The sequence below is a fragment of the Strix uralensis genome, chromosome 4, assembly GCF_047716275.1.
Source record: "Strix uralensis isolate ZFMK-TIS-50842 chromosome 4, bStrUra1, whole genome shotgun sequence".
Taxonomy (NCBI): Eukaryota; Metazoa; Chordata; class Aves; order Strigiformes; family Strigidae; genus Strix; species Strix uralensis.
In genome coordinates this window covers 50,450,911-50,474,291 of record NC_133975.1, presented here as the reverse complement: position 1 = coordinate 50,474,291, position 23,381 = coordinate 50,450,911, and the positions used below count along the sequence as shown (strand labels likewise).

General features: G+C 39.7%; 1 protein-coding gene across 4 annotated transcripts in view; it reads right to left on the bottom strand.

Moving 5' to 3' along the window:
- Nucleotides 1-23,381, bottom strand: part of SH3D19 (SH3 domain containing 19) — an 88,591-nt gene that overhangs the window by 39,633 nt on the left and 25,577 nt on the right. For all 4 annotated transcript variants that reach the window (XM_074866679.1, XM_074866678.1, XM_074866676.1 and 1 more), the window contains exon 3: nt 5,453-5,493. Coding sequence is in view for 2 of the 4 variants with exons in the window: in XM_074866676.1 (XP_074722777.1) it covers nt 5,453-5,493 (41 nt within the window). In the remaining 2 variants the exon portion in view is untranslated. The remainder of the gene's footprint in view (nt 1-5,452; nt 5,494-23,381) is intronic.

Below are 23,381 nucleotides of genomic sequence, written 5' to 3'. Positions count from 1 at the left end.
ATGGTGGCTGCACCTCTGTGATAACATGTTTAAGAAGGGGAACCTGGGAGGAGGAGTGGGAGTTGGGAGGAGGATACCTATGCGAACACTGAAGTCAGTGGAAGAAAGAAGGAAGAACAGGGGTAGGTTCAGCAGTACAGAGACCCACTCTGCAGCCTGTGTTGAGATGGCAGGCCACCCCGCTGCCACCATGGAGGTCCATGGTGGAGCAGATGCTGACCTGCAGCCCATGGAAGCCCCCACACCAGAGCTAGTGACCAAGCCTGAAGCAGGCTGGGACTCTGAAGGAAGAAGCCCCCGCTGTTGTAGTTCAGTGCTGGGAAGACTGCAACATGCAGGATGGATCCATGCTGGAGCAGCTCAGGAAGGGCTGCAGCCCATGGGAAGGACTCAGGACTCGCGTCAGAGAAAGTGCATGGAGGACTGTCTCCCATGAGAGGGACCCCACACTGGAGCAGGGGAAGAATACGAGGATTCCTCCCCCTGAGGAGGAAGAAGTGGTGGGACTGACCACACACCCCCATTCCGTGCCCCCAGAGAAATTAGGAGCAAAGCTGAGCCTAGGAAGAAGAGAGGGGTGGGGGGAAAGTATTTTAAAGATGTTGTAATGCTTCTCACTGTCCTACTCTGTCTGTTAAGTGTTGTTGTTGTTAGTGTTTGAATTGTTCTTTTTCTTCCCCTGATGAGTCTGTCTTTTGCCCATGGCTGTAATGGGTGTATCATTCCTCTCTGTCCTTATCCTCTTGCTTTATTTTTTCCTTCCCATTCCTGAGGGGGAAGGGGTGAGCAAGCGGCTTTGTGGTGCTCAGTTGCCCTCTGGGGTTAAACCACAACAGTGGTCTTTTGAACCTGTAAGTCTATTCCTCATTCCCTTTGTGGATTGCCTTGAAAAAGCACACTATTAATTTTTCCCCCAAATTTCAAATTTTGATAGCTTTAAGATTTACAAAACCTTTCTTCCATCAGGGGATTTAATGGAAATGTACTTCAGTGCTGGTTTACATCCTGACAACTTGTTGGCTCCTCAACTTCCACACTAAGAAATGCTCAGGGTAAGAATTGTTGACATTTCCAGAAGCATACACTTAATGGTATTTAAGTAAAGGTAAGCAAAGCAGTTAAAGAAGCGGTGGGAGAGGAAAAACTCACTGCATAAAATCCACACTTTTTCATCTTATTGGTCTCAGGGGAAAGGAAAAAAAATGTCAAATCAATTTATAACGTCACTATTTATTTCCAACAGTGTCAATGAGGCATCTAAATGCTTTTAAACCAGTATAGTAGAATTTAAGCAAGTAAAGGATTAATGGTAATACTGTAAATAGAGGACAGATCAGTGATTTACAGATTAATTTTCTGTACATATTTCTTACAAGCACTATTTAGTGGGCTTTATTGAATTATTTTTGATTGTGCAGTGCTAAAGGGTACTCAGTTTGTGCTATATACTTATGTTTCAAATGTTTTTCCTCTACTGTTTCTTCTCTGGGTCCTAGTTTTCAAGTGCACTTAATATGTCATTTGTATTAGGAACACATAGAGATTATGGTATGGGGGGCATTTTAAACTATGAGATTAAAGTGCCAGTTTAAGTACAATCACTATTATACCACAAACCCATAAACTGCAGTGCTGCAGACAAACTGGTGGCAACAGAAGTCTGACATGCTGTTTTGAGTCTTTGGAAGATAGCTGGCCTAGAATCTACAGTCTTTCAGGCAATCTTTTAAGGCAATACTGAGGCAATTACAAAGTTAATATAGGGATCTGCTCAGAGATACCATCCTGATGTGAGCATTGTGCACTTCCACAACATAAAACACTGCATAATAGTATTCCTATGTTTCAATTAGCAAATCTGTATGAAATACTGTACAGTTTTGTCATTGCAGTGTTTTAAAAGCAAGTTTAATTTTGCATTAAAAACTGGAACCATAGCCTCAAATAGCCCAAGCCTTGTGGGAAATCAAGCTCCAAATTTTTCTGATGATTTTTATCTATTGTCCCTTCCAGCAGCTGTGAGTAAACATGATCCTGCCGATTAACTATTTCAGTTAATTCATAGAATCTGTTATTAAAAGGTTTTTAAGTAATAATATTACTTTCTACAACAAGGACATATGCTAATATTTAAAAACACAGCTTCTTTCAATGCTTTTCTAACACCAAGCTAGACATTTCTACCATCAATCCTATGAAATATGTAGACTATTAGACTGAGAAGTTACTCTTCTCACTATATAGCTGCCTAGGAATAGAGATTATTCATTGTAGTGTCTGAAGGAAAGCCTCAAGAGTGGGAAAACACTCCCTCCTTTACCTACAAAGTAATACACCAGAAGAGCTGACAGAATGGTGCCATGCAAGAGGCCACACTTGTGGTCTTTGCAATACCAAACATGGCTGTGGAGGCCCTTCTTCAGGGACCACTAGAGGATAAGGTAATCCTCAAGCCAAAACCAGAAAAAAAAAAAAAAGTCTGATTTCACCCAAGATCTGATTAGACTATTTCTGCAGAAGTGGTGATTCAAACTAATTGGAAATTTTCATGCGTCTCTGAAGTAAGAGAATTGAAGCTTTTCTCCTGAACTATTTCTTGGCACAAGGGGGAGGTCTTGCTCCTTTTTTTCAAGTTTTGTTTCCAGGCACCTCAGGGAAATGTTAGGTTGTCTAATATTAGAGCTGGGCTGATTTAATGCTCAAATGTAACTAAAAGAGATGGTGATGCCCAATTCCCCTTCCAAACATGGACTTTTGTCCCCTCCTGAACAACCTTAGCACTCATATGACTCCACAGTAAGTGAGTTCAGAGTGTGAAATAAAAAATAAGAACTTTCAGTACAGTTTTTACCCGTTTTATCTCCCTGAACCTGCTCACCCTGGGCTCAGACCACCAGCAGCACAGGGGAAGGAATGTGTCAGCCCCAACAGCACTGTCTTGTTTCCTGCTTCTGCTTCCCAGCTCCAGGTCTTCTTTGAGCAACTTCAGTGAGGGAACTGATCAAAAATAACCTAGGGGGGTAATGGGGATTCCTCCTCCCACCCCCAGTGAGGTTAAATACCCTTTTCACAGCTGACCAAACTGCTGCGCAATGTAGAGGCTGACATTGCTGCTGAATAAAATCTGCGTTACTACACACTTAGAACAAGCCTGTAGTTTCACTCAAATTTGACAACAGTGATTTATGAAGTCACTTCACTCCTTCCTACACCTTTCCTTGGGCTGTATGTTCCTGCCTCTGCACCATTTCCTGCATTATGCCAGCCCAAATGTTTGTGCAGATGGGGAGAGAATGAGGTCACGGAATTGATCTGGTTGGGAAAAAGTGGGAGCCAAAAGAACCTAGGAAGCCCCCAAGCAAAACAAAACGAAAATGAAAAACAAACAAAACCCACAGCCAAAAATGGCTGCAAAACCGCCAAATGGGAAGCCACAGCCTCAGAGTGCATACAAGCTGTTACACATCCTTCATGCAGCCACATATTTGCTTAGGACAGATTGAGAATGGAACAAGCTTGCAGGTTCTTCCAACATTTTAGGGCAGCAGACTGGCTTCTGAGGTCTGCTCCTTAATGTCACGCTATTCTGGAAGAGTGGAGAAGCAAGCAAAAACATCGTTCCCCTTTGTCTCACTACTTCAGCACTTGGCTTGCCTCTTTTTACTTTCTTTGGCATTCTTGTGCATGTTGCTGTGTGGGTGTCAATGGAAATAGTTTCACTGATTTCAGTGGGAGCTGGATTTAGTGGTGTGTCCTGGCCCAAGACAATCATTAAAAATCCAGGGTATCTTCTGAAGAGTTGAGATTAAAAAATTACTCCCAAGCACATCACATGTTCACACGCTTGCTTTCCTCAAACGTACTGGGCTCACTTTTCTAAATTCTTCTGAGCTGTCAAACAACTGAAACAAAATTACACCATCCTTCTATCCAAGGTAGTCAGGGTGGCTGTAAGAAAAATAAACCCTCTTCCTCTTTGGCCACAAAACAGGGAGAGGCTGCCTGATACAAAGTCATATAAAGCGTTGTCCAAACGTTGGAAAGTTGCAACTCTGCACATACCTGTCATGTTTCTTGAAAATCAGAGATAATTTTAGGAATAAACTGTGATGAAGAAATAAAGACAGATTTCTAACTCTGCTAGGGAAATACACTTCTCTAGAAAATACCATACTTCTTCCAGATTACTAGCAAGGGGAGTTAGGAATTACTCAGGGTCCATTTTTAATTTAGGGCCATACACAGGTATGGTTACTGACTGGCATACAAAGAACTATGGTTTCATATACAATGCCTTGATACGTGCCTGGAGATTTTTCTAGCTTATCATCTGAGTAATTCACATGGTACATCTATTTAATCGTAGTTATTTACATATTAATATTATTAAGTATAATGTTAAAACATATGAGCCAGGGCTTCTTGAATAATTTTTTTTTAATTGATTGTGCCTTAAAACAAAGTATCACTTGCTACTATATTTTCAAAAACATAGATATCAATTGCTTAATGATCTTTTAGATGGTTTCTAAGTTAGATGAGGTACTGGGGCTTAGGCAGTCTCTATCAATTTCTGACTCTACCACAAAAGGCTCTCTGTGATCTGGTGCTCTCTGTTTTCCAGTTTCCTATCTATGGCAGCAACAGCACAAATAAAGTGCTGCATTTTAACTACAGTATCATGCAGACTTGCTCTGAATAAAGCTTTCATGATCCCCTTTGACCACCTCCAACCTAATCCATACTAATGAGCCCCTGATTAATAAGTCTGGGAGAAATAAATCAGTGGTACATACACTAATTTATTTTTCCCCATAGCAGAATTCTGATGCTTATTTCATTAATATGAAACTGAAATCATGGACAGAAAGAAAATAAAAATGAAAAGCAGAAGAAAGAAACAGCACAAAATACTTTGGAAGATGCAGCTAAAGAAATTATGTGCCTGGAAATATCATGAGCAGGGAAAGGCAAAGAGGAGTTAACCGATGAAATCAGGGAAGAAGAGTTTGGACTTTGATTCAAGATTTATAAACAATTTTTTGTTTTCCAAAATGAGCCCAGTGCATGAGTCTAATCCTGTCCCCAGTACAGTCAATGAACAGTTGCTGCAGATTTCTACTAAAATCGAACAATCTTCTGTTTTGTCAAGTGAACTAAAAATTGGGCATGTGTAATGCAAGTTCTTCAGAGATGGATCACATCTGTGCAAAATGCATTAGTGCATAAATAAGAAAATGTCAGTAACTGGCAAGAAGGAACAGCCCGTCAGCAAAGCAAAAAGATGGTCTAATGTGAAGCAAAAAAGAAAAAGGATGAGAAAGAAATTACAGTCCCCCAAAAGCCTGCTAGCTACTTTGTTTTCACATATAAAATTAACCAGTTACTAAAAATGAAGATGTAGCAATCTTACAATATTAAGGTTCTCAAAAAATAGGAAAAGTGGACTTACATCTCTTGATTGCTGCTCTTATGGATGACAAGGGTCCTTGTCTTAATGAAGAAAAAAAATTATTACAATGTGATTAATGTCTCAAAGAGGAAACAACTAAGTAACATCATGCAGAAATTCCCCATATATTGTAAAGGTCTTGCCAAGTGCATTTTTCCCCTAGGTTGTTATCTTACAGAAATTTGTCCAAAACCCCTAGTGTATACGAACCATACCCAACCCCTTCTAATGAAAACCAAGTTATAGCTTAGCTGGAAGACTCTGCAAAGATAGAAAGCCAATTATTAAAACCATTTTTTCTCTCAATTCTGTGTTGAAGTTCACATTCTGTCTCATTTGACGGGAAAACTTGGAGAAGGGCCCACGTGGGTGTGCGTATTCTCAGAATATAAGCATTTAATGACAACATTCTTGTAAATAAATAAAACTTACACAGCCAAGTAAAAACTTACAACCCCTTTGCTAAATATTTTTAAGAATTACTTAACAACTTCTCTTCCCTTTCAGTTAAGACTGCATTTTTCAGTAATAACTTGGTGGGTGGGATTAGACAGGAAGACAATACGACCAAAAATCCGTTGATACACAAGGACAGAAAAATGTTTCCTTTTGCCAACTCATCTGTTTTCTTGGTAAGACCAAGGTTTCTCATGCCCCTCTTCTGAATGTCTTATTTAACAGATACAGCAGTCCTTACTATTTTTGCAGGTAAAAATAGAAACTAATTTGGGATTATCATTTTCAGAAAGTGTTGCTAACTTGAAGAATGTGGTATTAATAACCTGACACTGACACTTGTGCAAAGCAACAGAGGAGATTAAAAAAAAAAAAACAACTCCACACAACTATTTCATAAAAGGACTTTTTTACTCCTTTTTTTTTTTTTTTTAAAAAAAAACACATCAAGTAAAGAATACTTGTTGGTAAGAAGCCTCTGGAAGCACTGAATAGTCTTTTTAAAGGCTGAAAATAAGTAAGACTATATCTGGTTCAAATTAATACAGTATCTTAATTACAACAGAAAGGTATACTAATCAAGTCTTTTCTGGAAACCTTCCACCACAGCCTTCATCACCGGTATGACAGCAGGAATGTTAGTACAAGGGACAGCATTAGCATTTTAACACTGCTCTCACTCTGCCTGCAGCAGGCATGCAGCACACCAACTCTGCCAGGGCTCAGTTTAGCTCCACATGCACTTCCACTGCAATTGCTGATGGCTGCAATTACTCCAGTGGGATGAAGAATAGGGGGATTTGGAGGAAAGAAGAAAGTCAAAAAGGACATGGATGAAAAATGTTCTCCCTCTACAGTCATTCTGAAAACTAATTAAGACTAGAAATGAATGTTGCTCTGACTGAACTGTTTTCTGAAATAGTTTGGCTAGTCTAGGATAAACAATGCCTATTTGTCTGGTTTCAGAAACAGTTCAAATGTGGCTTGGCCCCTATCCATACAGCTAGCAAAGCTGCATTAGAAAACATTTCTATCAGTCATATTTCACCATGCATTCTCAGCAGAAAAGGATTCTAATTTTCCTTCAAAATGTCCCATCATAATACAGCCTTATCTTTAAGAAACACTTTTAGTTGTATGTTCCTCCCAGAGTGTCTTTCTTTTGGATGTTCATTTCTGAAGTTTTATTCTTCTGCTTTCATTGCTGTGAATAATTACAATCTTTAGTGTTTTATTTTAATCATATTTAGTATCAGACAGGAAGGAGACTGAAGTCTGGTAACATGAATCTGAAATCTTCTGGAGTAGCACAAACTTTCTATACTCAGAATTCAAGATTTACTTAAGTTTAGTAGCAGGAAATTGGGAAATCTATAAAGTATGTGTATTCAAGTAGCAGTAAGAACCAAAGAGAACAAGTTAAGTTCTTTCTTCTGCTGGCAAGAGCCCTCTGACCCATTGCAATTTGCCTCAGAATGTGATGAGCACTTTCAGATACAAGCAGGTATTTTTGGCTAGATATCATAGGAGTCATCATGTAGGCAAAAGTTCAAGTTTTCCATGCAGTATGAGGACAAAGGGGTATAGAAAATGATTTTTAAATGAAAATGCAAAGAACAAAGAAGCAAAACCTTTCATGAAACCAACCTTGTGAAGTTGAAGTACAGCTATATCAAGAGCAAAGCAGTTCAAGTATGCAACTATCTGTGCAATTTAGAACCAAGGATAACAGGGTTCTGTTAGAAAATTTATGAGTTCACAGGCAAAACAAGCTGTTAGCAGATAGTTTTTCTTTTCCACTTTCCATTAACGGGTCACCCATCAACAACCTTTTGGCAAAGCACTACATTTCCTACCCCCAGGAGAGTCTGATTCACATTTAGCTTACAATTATTTAAGCCCTTTAAAAATATGGAAATGGGAGTGGATGTAGAAATTCTCCCTCTCACTCCCCGAAGCCCTGTAAAGAAACTGCAAATTCCATAACTTTGTTATACACTAAACCCCAGTAGTTTAAATACGATGCTGTTCCTGGGGCAGCTGGTAATTTTGCCCATACCTTATGCTGAGCTAACCTCTCCCTGTTCCACAGGCAACAATTTCTGGCCTCTTGTCCCATCTTGCAAAGAGAAGAGTGATAAGGTTACTAATATCCTCCTTTGCTCCACAGTTAATGATACATTTTCTCTCAATCCATCCAAATAATTAATACAACCAAATTAAATTTAATTCTCTTATTTGATGAGGTAGGAGCTGCAGCAATTACTCTACTGTATGGAGTCCCTGTTTCTTTCCCACCTCCTCCTCCTGTCCATAAAGCCCAGCACTGAACCAGAGCACACACAAAATCCCCACCAACACATGTGTCAAGAAAAGAGGGAAGAAGTTTAATCCACGAGGGACCTCTAATCCTGGGCCCAGTGCGAATCCCACCCCCCCACCGCAGTTCATCAGAACACCTGAGGGGACAGTATGACAATAACTAGCCCCTGGGGGTGGCCGACAGCAGCTCCTGTGTCACCCTGCAATGCACATAAGCAAAGTCCAAACTCATATTGCTGGAAGAAAACAGTGCAGAGAGCAGGAAGTTTCAGAGCATTAAAGACTGACAAACATTAGCTCCAACACCACCCCAGCCATACCTAATATGGAATAAGTAAAGATGCAAACTATTCATCCATCCCCCACACGATTTAGCATGCAGGAGTGGACAACCAGAGCCACTCCTCTGCAATCTGTACATTTATCCTAGACCTCACTTGCTGTTAATTTAAAGCACAAACTTTGTTTCATTTCCAGCTAAGGCAGCAGCTTCATTGAGCTTCGCCTGCCAGCCCCTCAAAAGGGGGAACTAACCCACCTCTGGCAGGCTCTCTGCACACCCAAACAAACCCACTCAGTAAGTTCAGAGGGGATCTGTAAGCTGCTGTACCTGCTATGCTGAAAGCATTTGGGTACTTCGAGTCAGCAGTAATATGAAAAAGGGTCCCATGGGTCACCATTTCTAAAAGATAAAGAAACTGGAGTGGTGTGTTTGAAGTTGTTAAACACCTACTCGCTCTTCCTGGCAGGCTTTATTCTGGGTTTCAAGGACAGTTCTTCTAAATATAAACACTTGAGGAAAACACTTCAAAATCGTAATTTAGGTCTGTATATTGGAGAAATAAAAATGCCACAAGCTAGACTGGGCAAAAAGCTGGAACCTGTTCAGTAGAGTTAAGTGCACTTACTGTGTATAAACCATGGTCTCTACCTCATTAAGGGCTCTGCTCCAACGCTTTTACTTGCACTATGTAGTGTCTCTCTACAAACACAACTTCAGCGTAACTACAGTATTTCTCAAAGGCCTGCTCCTGCAGGGTGACTCCTGACCCACCACAGCAACCTTGCAAGTATCACACACCTAAACAGTCCCCACGCAGCAGAGGAGGGGAGGTGCTGTTCAGGTGGAATAAAGCTCAAATCACACAGGCATCTCCAAGCGAGCAGGCAGGGATTTGTGTGTGCCTGGCGCGGGACAGGATTCAAGTCAGACGTTACCTGAGCAAAGAGGCCAGGTAGGTTCTGGGCTACCTTTTCATCCACACTTCTTTTAGCTGTTTCAGGAGCAGCAGTGGCTCCAGCCCAACCAAGGGCACCTCACAGACATGCTCCCACCAGCCGGCTGATGGTGAGCCAGCTCTGCTGCTGAGCACAAACAGGCAGAGGAGTGCTGGGCTTTATCTGCCTCTGGAGTACACAGGCAGTACTGGCTGCGACTGCTCCCCCCTGCCTGTTAGCATACCCACAGCCATTTAGGGGGGTCTCCCCAGGCTATCTACAGTCATCACCCTCGGGTTGTGGGACTGCTTGGCATACAAAAGACATCCCAAGCTACAGTTCTGTCTCAGCATTCCTCCTTCATCTACTTCCACCAGTATCTTATTGGCTTGCATGGGATTCTCAGCAGGAATTGAGCAATCCTCCAACAACATCTGCTCCCTTTATCAGAACCACGATCTTCGGTTTCTTTATCTAAACTGACATAACAATGAATATTCTAAAGGAAAACTGATTGCACTTCTTTCATACATCACTCTAGACATACACAAAAGCCTGGTGGGGGAAAAAAAAAGAAAAAGAATGATCACTTGTTCTAAAAAATGAATATACTGAAGCATCTGCTGCAAAGTCTCAAAATTTATCCTTCACATCATGTTATACGAAGCTTTTCTTAAAATATCAGTCCTTAGGTCCACATACCTGTGTAAAAGCTTTTTAATACATTTTTAATTGTGGTTATTGACTGTTTTATACACACACACAGAGAGAAAAAAAAAGTTTAAATGTTGCTATGTTTAATGTCTTGTGACTTCTTGGAACGTGAGCCAAGAATTAAATAGCTGATGTTGAAATTACTGTGAGTCAAAACACTAGTTTAATAAAAGGCATCATATATTTCTTTCAGTTACTTTAGAAATCATGTCATCTTTATAACAGCCAGTATACAACAGTGTAACATTTCAAAAACTTATTAGAAGACATTATTCCAAACACAAAATGTTTAAAATGGCACCTAAATGATTTCACTGCAGACTGAGTCACAGAAAGATATCGGTAATTTTATAGTTAAATTAAGGGTGGTGCAAAAGATCAGATTTACCACCACCCTGAGAGCAGGCCAAAGACAGACCTGTTAGTTTGACTAAAGTTAAGACAGAAGAGTCACAGCTATCCCATCTTCATGATGTGGATGCAGTAGACAGAACCGTATTAATCCTGTGGATTAAGTGAATCTACACTGAAAATGTATCCACAGTGACCAGCCTCTTCAGTGCCTCCACTGCAGAGAAGACTCCCAGTTCTCCAACTGATACATGTAAATTAAATTGCATGACACAAGGACTCCAGGTGCAATTTCTCCATTAGCGTAAGAGAAGCGAAGACTGCACAGCCAGTAGTCCTGCTTTCCCCATGCTCACCATTTCCACCAGCTCTCTTGCGTTGGTGCTGACATGGTCACAAGTCTGCTGGATCAGCCACACAATTTTGCTAACAACAAACAATCCCATCCCAAACATCCCCATTAGTTTTCAGCCAGATAGGCTGACTGCTCCAGCTGGCTGCAGGGCCACAGGAGCACCAGGGTGATGCTGGAGAAACAGTGGAAGCAGACAGCTGGGGAGGCCCGCAGCAGTCCTTTGGGGTAGCAGCTCAGGCTCTACTCACAAAACCAAACCTTAAATCTGTGACTCTGCAGCTAATCTGACAGCAAATCACCAAATGCTGGCTACGTCTTGGGTCAGCTGTTCTTCTCACCCTTCAATATCAGTTGATCCACTTTTTTTTTTTTTTTTTTCCTGTTAGTGCTGGTCATCCAGACTGGCTCACTGGGAGGTCAGACAAGCACCAGAAAAAAAGGAGCTGGCAGCAGCCTGGCACCACAGTGGCCTCTCTGTAAAATGACGATGCACTCTCACATTCTCTGCTAAATCATGGGGTACTGTCATGGCCTTACGGGTACAGGAGGTTAATAAATATCCAACCACCCAAGAAATCACAGGCTCAATAGTAAGATCTTGTCATCTAGGAAATCAGACTCACCTTGGTACAACTTTACTTCTCTCTTGGGTCTAGTCCCAAAAGCAAGTAATCCTGAACCAGTAATTAAGTCCGGTGACAATTCAATCCTCATCACTATGCTGAGGATGTCTACTTCTGCATCACTTAATGAATGCTGCAACTGTGACTTCCCACTGTCCGGACAAGTGAGGATGTAGTTAAGAAGCAGCTAAAATCCAGCTGCTCAGCTAATTAAAACAGTTCATGTTGATCAGCATAGGGAAAGCCTTTCAGGAATTGCTCTCTAGCTGTTTCTTCAACCACTCATTACATATTCATGTGCTTGTCACTGTCATACTTAGGGACCACATTTTAGCAACCAAACCTTCAATTTTAAGGCAGAACACAGGCAGGAAATCAAAGCAGATAATGGCAGCAGAAGATAACATTTCACACTCCAACTCTCACAGCAAACTATAAGTCATGAGGTTACGACAGCTTCCACACTTAATAATGTCCAGCTTAAATCTTACAGCTGAAACACCTCCCAAATTGTTTGTGAAACTGAGTCACTCAACTCATGTGCACTCCGAATTAACTCTTTCCTGATCCAAAGCTAGACATGCTAGCCAGATTTCCCCTGACATTTTCTTTCAGACAATAACCTGGGCTGAACTGCACCTTGCTCCTGAAGATGACTGTATGAACATGTCCATTCCAGAAAGGCCTCAGAGCATGATTCAAGTTATTCTTCATTGTACATTGCCTGATTTCAGTTCCCAATAAATGTATGTTACAAGAACAGAGAGCTCTGTTTATTGAAGTTTGGCCCTCCTGTAACAGCTAAGAATATTCTCCTCTATGCCATCTATCAACATATTTTTACTCACTGTTGTGATAAGCCTGCTAGTATGTTTTGATTAAAATTAATAAATGGTATTTATGCTTTAAAGACAATTTAACCTTGGTAGGAAATATTCTAGCAGTAATAGTAATGTAGCACTGTAAATGTAAATGCAAGTATCACTGAATTGTCATAGTGATAGTGACAGTTTATTTGGGCCCAGCCAGCAATATATTCAGACACAAAAGTAATGGTTAAAAAACTGAAGGGAAGAACCAGCTCCTTCAGATAAAACAACTTGGTTGTAAACTGCAGCTTCTTCTGATGGAAATTCTTTACCATTAAAGGCTATGGAGTTTCTGCATTTGCAAACTCCATATGAAAAGTTTGATGGTGAAAGTTGATGGTGCCCTACTTATACAGTTAAACAATACAAAAAAAAGCTTATTTCTGAAAAATGGTTCTTTGGTTCAATAATTTGCAGTAGCATTTCAGTCAGTAAATCAAAGCCCTCCCTAGCCACGGACAAGGACATTCTGCTTGCTTCATACATCTCTGTACATCAAATACAATCTGCTGGCTGAATGAGCTCCAGAACCTTTGTAATTGACATCACAGATGAATAAAACCTGGTTTAATCATGAAGGATGAGCAGGACAAAGGCATAAAAAAAATCTGTAGATCTGGATCCCCAGGATTCAAGATATCTTTACAGGGCTTTAACTATTATAAAGTATGGATATTCAGTTTTTTTTCAAATAGTCTGTGTACTTCATAGAACATGTAAGTATAGTTTTAAGATTATCTTTAAAGTTTTGTAAAGGGAAAAAGTAGTATGCGAATGTCCTCATATGACCAGAAGCATTAATAATGATTACTAACAAAATAGGTAACACTTGCTTTACAACAGTATCTTAAATCCCCAAACGAGTTACCTGCAGATCAACAAAGAGAAAAGACTAGGGGATGGGGGGAAAATCACCCAAAGCAAGGAAAAGATGGGTGTATTTCAGCTGACCTTTTGAAAACAGAGGCTGAGAAGTTTAGGAATAGAAACACAACAGAGCGTGGCTCCAGAGAGGAACAAGCAGGAACTATGCATGAGCTGGAGGTAAGGAATCCAGAGAAGAATGCTTGGGTACTTGCAAGCATACAGACTTGAAAGACTTCAGAACAGTAATCGAACCAAGGGAACAAGGTATAGGTGTTTGTTATTTTGCCTAGATCTGTTTGTTTTCTATGTAAAAATAACCTGTAAAATATAGGCCCATTTACTTCAACTATTGTGCATCCTTTGAGGAGGAAACTAGTGTATGTATGAGGAAGGAGTTCCTGGGGAATCTTGAGGCACCTTAAGGCCTCTGGCAGATGGATTGAGTCTCACTTCCAGGAGACAGTACCAAACAGCTAAAATAGTATCTGGATCCTGCCCAGTCAGAGATTAACAGCACACAATTCCAGCTCTGAAATACAAAAGCCAGATGTTTGAGAAACATCCAAAATGTGAAGTTCAACCTAAACCCCAGAAATGGGATTACAAGAAGTGTTCAATGCTGGTGTGACCTCAGTGCCAAAAAATCAGCTGAGCACCTCTGAGAATTTCAAAGTACAACAATGGTCAATGCTGAGCTCTTTGACAAGTCCCATCTGGTAGGATTTCCACGCTCCTTTAGCCTAATTCAACTTCTTCATAGACCCTCTGAGTCAAATGAGTAGCGTGAAATATGCTGGAGTTTAAGCTTTAGCTAAGTTAGGAAACAAAAGGAATTTCCTCATTGTTTTTATCATAAGATGTATGTTCACAGCAAAGACATTTGTGGTGAAGGGACAGTCTATAAGACAGACGTATTATACCCATGCATCAAATATAGTTAAGTCTTACATCAGCACTTAAAAACAAGAAACAAAAACCAAAAACCCTTCTACACTGTAAATGTGAACCAGCAGCCAAAAATGTGTGTAAGAATATTACAAGGTCATCCATATAAAGAGACATACTGGCTTCAAACTGGCCATTTATATCTAAAAGTAAAATAAATCATTTAACAAGCAGCACAAACGCTCATTTTCAACCCTCCCATGTTAAAGTCTCACAAAAGTAAAACTATCTTCATGCATCATCACATCTTGTTCCAATGGACTGCTGACTCAACCAGTTACACCCAGAATACATGAGGTCCATGAACTTGTAACAGTGGCCCTTACAGACTGCACAGTGCACAGATATTGTAAAATAAATCTCATAACCACACCCTTCACCAGACCTGTCTTTCTGGAAAGTGCCCTGCAGGCAGCTCAGTCAGAGAAATGGCATGTTTGCCTATATACTCTTCCCTTGCCCTTCCTCCAAAACCATTGAAACACTTCCTTTTCTTCTAAACCACAGATATTGACAGAGCTTCTGGTTACAAAATGCAGAAAATGATTAACCAGAAACTTGCACTACATAACAACAAATCATACATTCATACAACTGTAGGTCTACAATGTTCACCTCTGAGTTTAAATATCACCTTAAACTGCAGTCCTTTCTATTCATTCACAAAGATGCAGTAACTCTGAGATTAAAGTCAACCATTCCCAAAAGATACGCATCAAAGATTATTTTTGAAGTCTTGTAATTCTGATTCTACAATGATGTAGGTAAGGTATAGTATAGGTAAAGGTAATATCTTTGTTAGCCCAGGTTAGGGAAAAACAGCAAAGTTTTTACATACTCAAATTCTTTTCCAAGTGTGAAACAGAAACATCAACCATAAGAGCAAAACAGATTTTTTAAAATCACACCTACACCCACAAAACCTGCATCTATCCCAAACACACTGCAAAACCCTCATAGATGGGCACAGCACTGAATTTGCTGTAAGAGCACTCAAAATACCTATCTCAACAACCGAGAGAAGGCTTTTAACTGCTGGGGACACTTCTCCAGTGAAACAGATCTCATCTTTGAGCAAGTCACCATGCAAACATACTACGAGACAACAGGAACTTCCTCTACCCTCAATCATATACCCTGACTGTCTTACAACATCATGGACCTCAAATTATATGGCAATTCAGTAAATACTGCAGCCTCTAATGGATGGTTATAGCTTGGAAGAACTAATCACTACCATCACCTTTCGCCACTCAACTAAATTTAGCTTCAGCAACAAGCACCTTGAAGAAAGGATTGAACCGGACCTTTCCGGAACAACAGCCATAAGAAATACCTTGCCAAAACACTTCACGGCCACAGAAATCGATGCCCCTCCCTAGCCTGTAAGAATCTCCCAAATCCAAGGCTCTTTCACATGCTCCTCCATGCACTTCAATCAGTGCACCATATGCCATCAGGTAAATTAGGCAGAGGAAATTAAAGAGCCACAAAGTATCGGGTTCAGCTTACTCAGGCAACTGAAAGAATAGAAAAACCAGAGACCAGCAGGTTTATAACAACCTCTCAGACCAACCACTTCACCTCTGACCTCTGACTCTTGATCCCAAATCTTTACAAAGATAGGCTTAGAAAATAAATTTAAGAAAAATACTCTCCAGTGCAGCTTAAAGGCTCTGGATTCAGATAATATAACAGGTAATTTCTCTAACCTCCACTCTCAGTGATGCCCTTAACTCCAAAGGCATTAAATTGTTCCAGTCCTTTTTTCTCATGTCAGTCAAAAACCTTATCTCCCTCTCCCCTTGCTAACATGCCTCTGGACCTCCAAAAGTAATAGTGACCTTTTTCTTAAGACTGCCTAATTGATTAACATGATCTGTTTAAACCCAGAACAATGGCATTTTAACTTTCTCAAGAAGCAGCAAAGCTATAGGGAATGACAGCTAAGTCTCTTACACTACAGGACGTAGAAAGCATTATATAAAACTAGCAGACACCAAGTTTGGAAGAGTCAAAGATGCTTTTCAGCATGCAACACGAGGTTAAGCTGTGGCACTGCTTGCCACAAAACACTACGGGTGCTAAAAGTGTGTACGAATTCAAAAAAAACTAAAGAAAACCCATTGAGGGCTATTACGTACAAAACATCACCTCTCTGAGGCCTTTGAGTCATACAAACTGGATGCTGACAGAATGCATGGATACTTTCCAATGCACACTTGTTTTTTCCTTATTTTTTTTTCTTTAGGTTTCTACTTCACACATAGGCAAAGACAGAATAAGAATACTGGAATCGGTGGACTTTTGGTCTGCTCCACAAAGGCCATTTTTACACCCCCTTAGTTGTCTTTCAGGATGGAAGTAGCTGCCTGTCTGAAAGCTTCACCATTTTTTCCAATTACTTCAGCTGTTCTAATAATATAAATCTTAAGATAAAAGGACAAATCTTGGGTTGCTTACTTTTTAAAGACATTTGAAAATTCTGATTTTCTTTAACATAAAAATAATCTTGGCAATTTCTATTTTGCACCCTTCAAGAACATTAATGATTTTGTTTGGTATCACCATTTAAGTACATCTGTATTACACTATGCAAAATACCTGTTTAGCACCTGCAGCAAGACAGTTACCATACTAAGAAACACATTTTGCCAATTCAAATACTAATAGACATCATTTAAAAAACCTACAAAAGACAATATGGGAATAATATTTAAAGGAAATACAGGTAACTGTGTGGTCATTTCAGATCTGTCCTAGATGGAAAAAAAAAATGCTGTCATTAACAGAAAGCACTGGTAGTCTGTTCATACTATAAAACGTTCATTTGACACAACACACTTCCTTGTCAACAGCCTCAGAAGGAATACAATAGATTGGGCAGAAAAGCAAATAATCTTCTGTCCTATACACGAGTAAGGTGTGGTGAGAATGTCTCACCTGCAGCTGTCATCACTGTACTTGTCCCATGACACTGTCCTCTTCCTTCCTAGGGGTCCAACATTCACCTGTCAGGAGTGCTACATGCTTTTAGCATGGACCTAGTGTTTTAGAAGGGGCAGGGGAAACAAGGTAATAAAACAACACAATGGTCTTAAAAGCAGTTGCCCAAAAGAAACTCTGTTCTTGGGAGAAGAAGGAAATTTCATGAACTGGTCCAATCATAAAATGGTATCAGGATTGTTTGAACTAATACTGTATTAATACTAGATGCTGGTGTGTGAGTGAATGGGGAAGCAGAAGTCCAGATGACAGGGAACAGAAGAATTACAGTAGTAAAATCAAAGCTATTTCTTTCCACTAAGCATATATTCCAAGCAAAAATATTGCTTAATATAACATGAGATCACTGATGTACTTCTTTTGCTTGAACTAGATATTATACTGTAGATCAAAAGAGAGATTTAACAAAGTAATCATTGTTTGTGGTTGGAACACCATGATTAGATTTGGACCTTCTCTTTAATTAGAAGTCAACATTTGCCTCAAGCATCAGGAGATGGGAATATCCACTATACCCAGCACAGATGACAAACCTCTCATAACAACTCTCCCAAGATTAAGATGTGGCTAGGCACACTTATAAAGACCATACTTACATGAGTATTTTCCACATTTAGGGCTGTGTGGTTTAATTTCAGACCTTTGTATCAAGGGACCTGCCTTGGTTGTAGGCTCCAAGGGAACATGACTTTTTGTACCACTGACTCTTAGTTCTCTCTTCCTGAAGCTGAAGTAGCTGGAAACAGATGCAAAGCAGCTCATTCATATCTACACTAAGGGCTAGTACTAGCTCAGCTGAGCTTGTAGTTTGTCACAGATGGTCAAAACTAGGACAAATCCTGTATGTAAACATGGCTTAAACTCAAATGGTGATACTCGCACTGAGCAAAATACCACTTTTGAAAAGCGAAATTTTGTAGCAAAATCAGAAATGCAATGTTTACAAATGACAGAATCAGAGCCTAAAGTACAGCTGTGCAAACTGCACAGCAAGCATTAGACAGAAGTACAGTAAGAAGGAAAAAACTATCAATGTGACAGGCCTCACTAGGAATATTTTTTCCCCCGTGATGTGGTGAGGATGCAACTGTAACATGCTTTGAAAGAGTACTTGATCAATCATTTCAATGTTCAACCTGCCAAATCAGATGCTACTTAAGGTAACCAATTATCTATACTAGAATGATCTGCAGACACCAAAGAATAATTTACAATGAAAAGACAAAGCAGGTGAGAAGTACAGAAAAAAAGAACAAAAAAAGGAAGAAGTAACAATCTCTTCTCTCTTGTGCACATCAGAGTAAGAGGCCATGGAAACCAACGCAATATATTGCAAACCGAGCTCTCCCACTCATATTCCAGAGATGAAGGAAAATGTAGATACTGACCTGAACCTAGACAGAAATCTACATAAATCCTTAGGGAAATAAACCAAAGCTCAAGTATCAGCTCCAGCACTCTTAAAATATCAACATGAAACTCTTTCAGAGAGAACCAAACTACTACTACTCCTGAGCTGGAAGTTTACAACCTGCTCCTGACATATATCCCATAGGCTTCCCTTAGCAGCTCCTCCTCCTTCTCTGTTTTCTTTGAGACTATTACAAATACCTTTGAAAAGAACTTCCTTCCAGCCCCCCTTCCCATCCACCAGATAAATTTAATGTGCTATTTGTCATTGATGTGACTTGGGGAGAAAAAAACAATAATAATAAAGAAGCAGAATTAAAACCATGACTGATTAATTTGGCCCATCACATGTTACTTATAAACAGAGAATTCTAGTTCTCCCCACATCTTCCATCCATCTTAAAGCAGCGTTAAAAGACAAAGCCATATGGTTGTTTTAAAGAGAATTATTGCCATTTTATAGGGAAAAAGTGAAGGCTTCTCAAAAATGACCTTTAAAAGGAAAGCTCCATGACTAAAAAAAGCTGTGATGTGTAATTGTGTGCTTCCTGAAACCACCTTTTCCAGAACTGAGGTCTATCATGGTTGTTTATGTCCCAGACAATCCTCCTAATGCACAAGGAGGGTGGCCTTGTGTCTGGATGGTCCTCAGTACCTTCTACAGGAGTCTCCTCCAAAAGGTGATGGGACAGTGAAACAAGATGCCCAAAGAAACACTGAAATTCTTTCAGTGAAGAAGGAGGGTGAACCTTTTTCTCTTTATTGCTTCAACAACCATCTCATTCTCAGCATTATTTTCCATTATGAATTAGCCTAAGCACTGGAGAGCAGCCCAGACAACAGAAGGAGTTGTTCAGGGCACCAAAGCAAACAGTCCTTCAAAATTCCCTTTGCAGAAACCAGGAACAGAGCGCTCTTTTATTAAAACAAATCCCTCTTCTCTGTTTAGAAATAAGGAATCTGGAAGGCTAGCTAGGATGCGCCCTTCACAATAACTCTTTACTGCTATCTGTGAGACGAATAGCCAAAAATCCCCACTGCAACAGTGATGAATTGGCAGCATTAAAACAAACACCCGCAGCAACAGTCTCTAGATACCCACACAATCCCTAATTGCCAACAACTAAGCTGAACCCATCTGCCATTTTTCCCTCCGCTCTACCTGAGATTTTTCTTCTCATTTACAGGTAAGTATAAACTGAGCAGGGAAAATTAACATTGCAAAGAACAAATTAAACATAATGATTTATTGTGGCAAAGAAGCTGCCAAAGAAATATGCTGCACAAAATTGCTCCAGCTTATTCTGCTCCCAGGAGGAACATCTCCGACTTGCACAGCACGTGCTGCTGACCAGAAACACATGATAAACAAAGAAAGATTCCAATCACAAGTTTCATGACTTTAAATCCACACTTAACCAGTGGGATTGCACCATGCTCCAAGTGACTGAGCCCAAAATTTAGCTCTCAGAATGAAAAAAACAGAGCCACATGATCCTACTTTTTAGATACCAACAACAAAAGTCACAACACCGTGGTCCTGCTTCCAGTTCTGCCATTGATTTATTGTCTGACTTGCAAGAAATCACTCTGCCTCCCTCTGCTGAACCTGCTTCATCTGTAAAGTGGAGATGCAGCTATTTTTTTTCCCTGGAGATCAGCCTTCTGATCCAACTAACCACATGAACACTGCTAACAGCCCAAAGGAGGGAATGAGATCCTTACTTCTGGAGTGGCACGGGCTTAGGAGCAGGGCAATTGTGAAACTGCACTCCAAGGGTTTGGGAAGGAGACTAGATACTTTTTATTACATCAACTTCTGACCTACCAGGACTGTACAAAAGCAGGACATTCCTCTTTTCCCAAGCTAAAAGTATGATTAGGCTAAGAGTAGCCTGCTACTCCCTAGCCTTAAAAATTGTAAAAGCTAAATAATAAGAATGTAACAGTAAAACTAGTGTCATCCCCAACATTTCTTCTACACACAACTCTTCCCTTTCAGATGGAGTGTCAGCAAGGTTCAAAGTCTCAAACTTCAGATCTGTATTACAGTCTGCAACACTGGCTGGATGGGCAAAAGCCTGAAATTTTCCTCTGTGGAACAGCTGCATTGACAAGGTAATGCAGACAATTGCCAGTGAACAATACAAGGCTTTTGAACAACAGCAATGAAAAACTGTATTTCAGGATGCTTGTGAATCTGGTCCTTCTGGATATTAAGTAGTCAGTGTCTGAACTAAAGAACTAGGTTTAGACTTGTTCTTTTGACACTGTCTCCCACAGCATTATCATCTGGAAACTGAGTTAGTATGAGACAGACAAGCAGCCTATAAGTGGGCTGAAAATAAGGGGGCTCAATCTCTCTCCTGGGAGGTTTTCAAGACTTGGCTAGAAAAAGACATCACTGGCCTGATCTAGTGTTAGCATCTTTCCACTATAAGCAAAATGTTTGACTAAATGACCTGCAGAGGCCCCTCCCCACCAACATTTCCACCATTCTGTGATTTCTCAGACCAGAAGCAGCAGTAGCAAAGCCTCTCCATATTGCCCATTTGACTAAAGCACAACAGAGAAGTAGAGGTCTTTGGTAGGGTTACAAGAGCACCTCTCACTCTCTTCAATGCCCAATTCCAATACAGTACCCTGGATTTTAAATTTATCTAAAACACACAAAAACTGTTAAGTGACCTACAAAATTAGCAGTGAAATTACTCCCGAGAACAAAATGACTCAAGTTGTTAACATGCACAAATGTCAGCAGCAATTTTTGAGAACCTTCAAACTAGAATCCAGGCTTCAGAGGTTAGGAGCTAGCAAGATTTCTGCAGAAGAAGGAAGGAGTCTCATATTCCCCTTCAGATATGCAAAGCTGGAATTATTAAATGACTGACCACAGACTGACCATAATGGTTACAACACAGAAAATCCTATTACTGTCTGTTTTCTCAAGATCTCAAAACCACATTGATTTGTAAAAGCACACTGATTTAACTATAAAGTGAGGACAGTTCCACTATATTCTCAGGCCTATGCCTTAAGACTCCCTTCATGCTCTGTTAAAGGCTTAAGATCTTAATCAAAAGGTGTCTTTCAGGCTTCACAGATCATCTGGGAAAACATATTCTTAAGATATAGTCAGACTATTACTGCAATACTTATTAAACACAATTTCACAAGATCAACATCATATAGCAGAAGAAATAAAAATGCAGAGAAAGCTTTCACTAATGGAATTCTGCTACATAAAAAAACCTAAAACCAAAGTAAGATACAAAATACCATTCATAAAAATGGTATCTTGATTTACCAGATCCTCACTAAAGGGATCTGTAGCCCCTTTGATCAGCCACTTCAAGTGCCTCTTTATAAAGGAACAAAGGAAGGGTTGTGTCTATTTGTATTGTTGACTTGATGTATTTTAAATAAAAAAGCCCATTTTAGTTCAATCACATGAAGGCAACCAGCTGTAAAAGAACTTTAGCACATTACAGCAGGCAGACTATATGGCAGTAAAACCTAGAATCTATTTCTAGAAATGAACTAATTATTTTCCTCCCCCTTTCCATTTTGAGGGCAAGCTTTCACAGTAGATTCCTAGATTTTAAAAGTAAAAATGACTTGACTTCAAGTGAATGATGCTACTAAGTCTCTCAATAAATTGTTGCAGTGTTTAGATACCTTCGTCCTCTCATCTCCAAGGTCAAGGCAACGACAATGAATTATATCACATCACAAGACTGTGTTTCAGGATTTTTTGATCTATAATCCTTACCCCAAAGGAAAAAAAAAAAAGCATAATGAAATTAATTACTCATGTTCAGGGATTAACTGCAAATATATGGATGCCTGAAGTCTTCTATCCTATTACTATCATATAATTTTCAGTTTGAAAACATTTAGATGCATAAGACTAAAGGGTCTATTTCTTTTGACCTAATTGACCTGTGTTACAGCAGTGCATGACCTGAAGCTATCAGAGCCAAGAGTGCGTGACCTGACAGCAAAATCAAGGACTACTGATAATTACAGATCACTGTTACCAGTACAGACATTTTTAATACTGTCTGAAATATAACAATTGAAGGATGGTTAATATTAGGTCATGAAATAAAATGTATCTTGTTAAAAATTTAACATAGCAGTATTTACTATTTGGATTCAGGGAACATCTGTTTTGATCTTACTAATGTGATAATATTTAACAAAAAAAATCATTGTGGAGCAGTACATGAAAAAGATATCCACAGGCCCTGTTCTGCTACTCCTCACTTTAGATAAAGTCACCTGCATTGCAGATGGCTGCTAATTGCCAAAAGAGGCAAAGGATAGTGTATTAATGCACATTTCGTAAGCATCATCTATTCTTTTAAACCATTACCTGTGGTTTTTGGTTCATCCACTCCCCAAATTTCTTCCCAGGGTCATGCTAGATCCCAGTATCACCACTCAGAATACTCCACCTTCCTGTAGCATTTCTCCCATAATAAACATTTGATAGGCTAATAACAAAACTAGAGTATTTGTCAGAGTTTCTGATACCGCTATAAATATGTTTCACCCTGCATTATGTAAATGGCATCATCCTATAATAAAAGGAACTATATTAAATATCATTTATACACTGTTCTATCTAGAACAGTTTTTTTATATGCATCTCATTGCAAATTAATTGTGTCCTAGCTATGTTTTAAAACTGTTCCTGTTTCACTGTATAGGAGGTCTTCATCCCTAATACTGTGAAGACTAAAGAACAAGCTGATCTAGAAGTACACAGAAACATACAAGAACGTGGT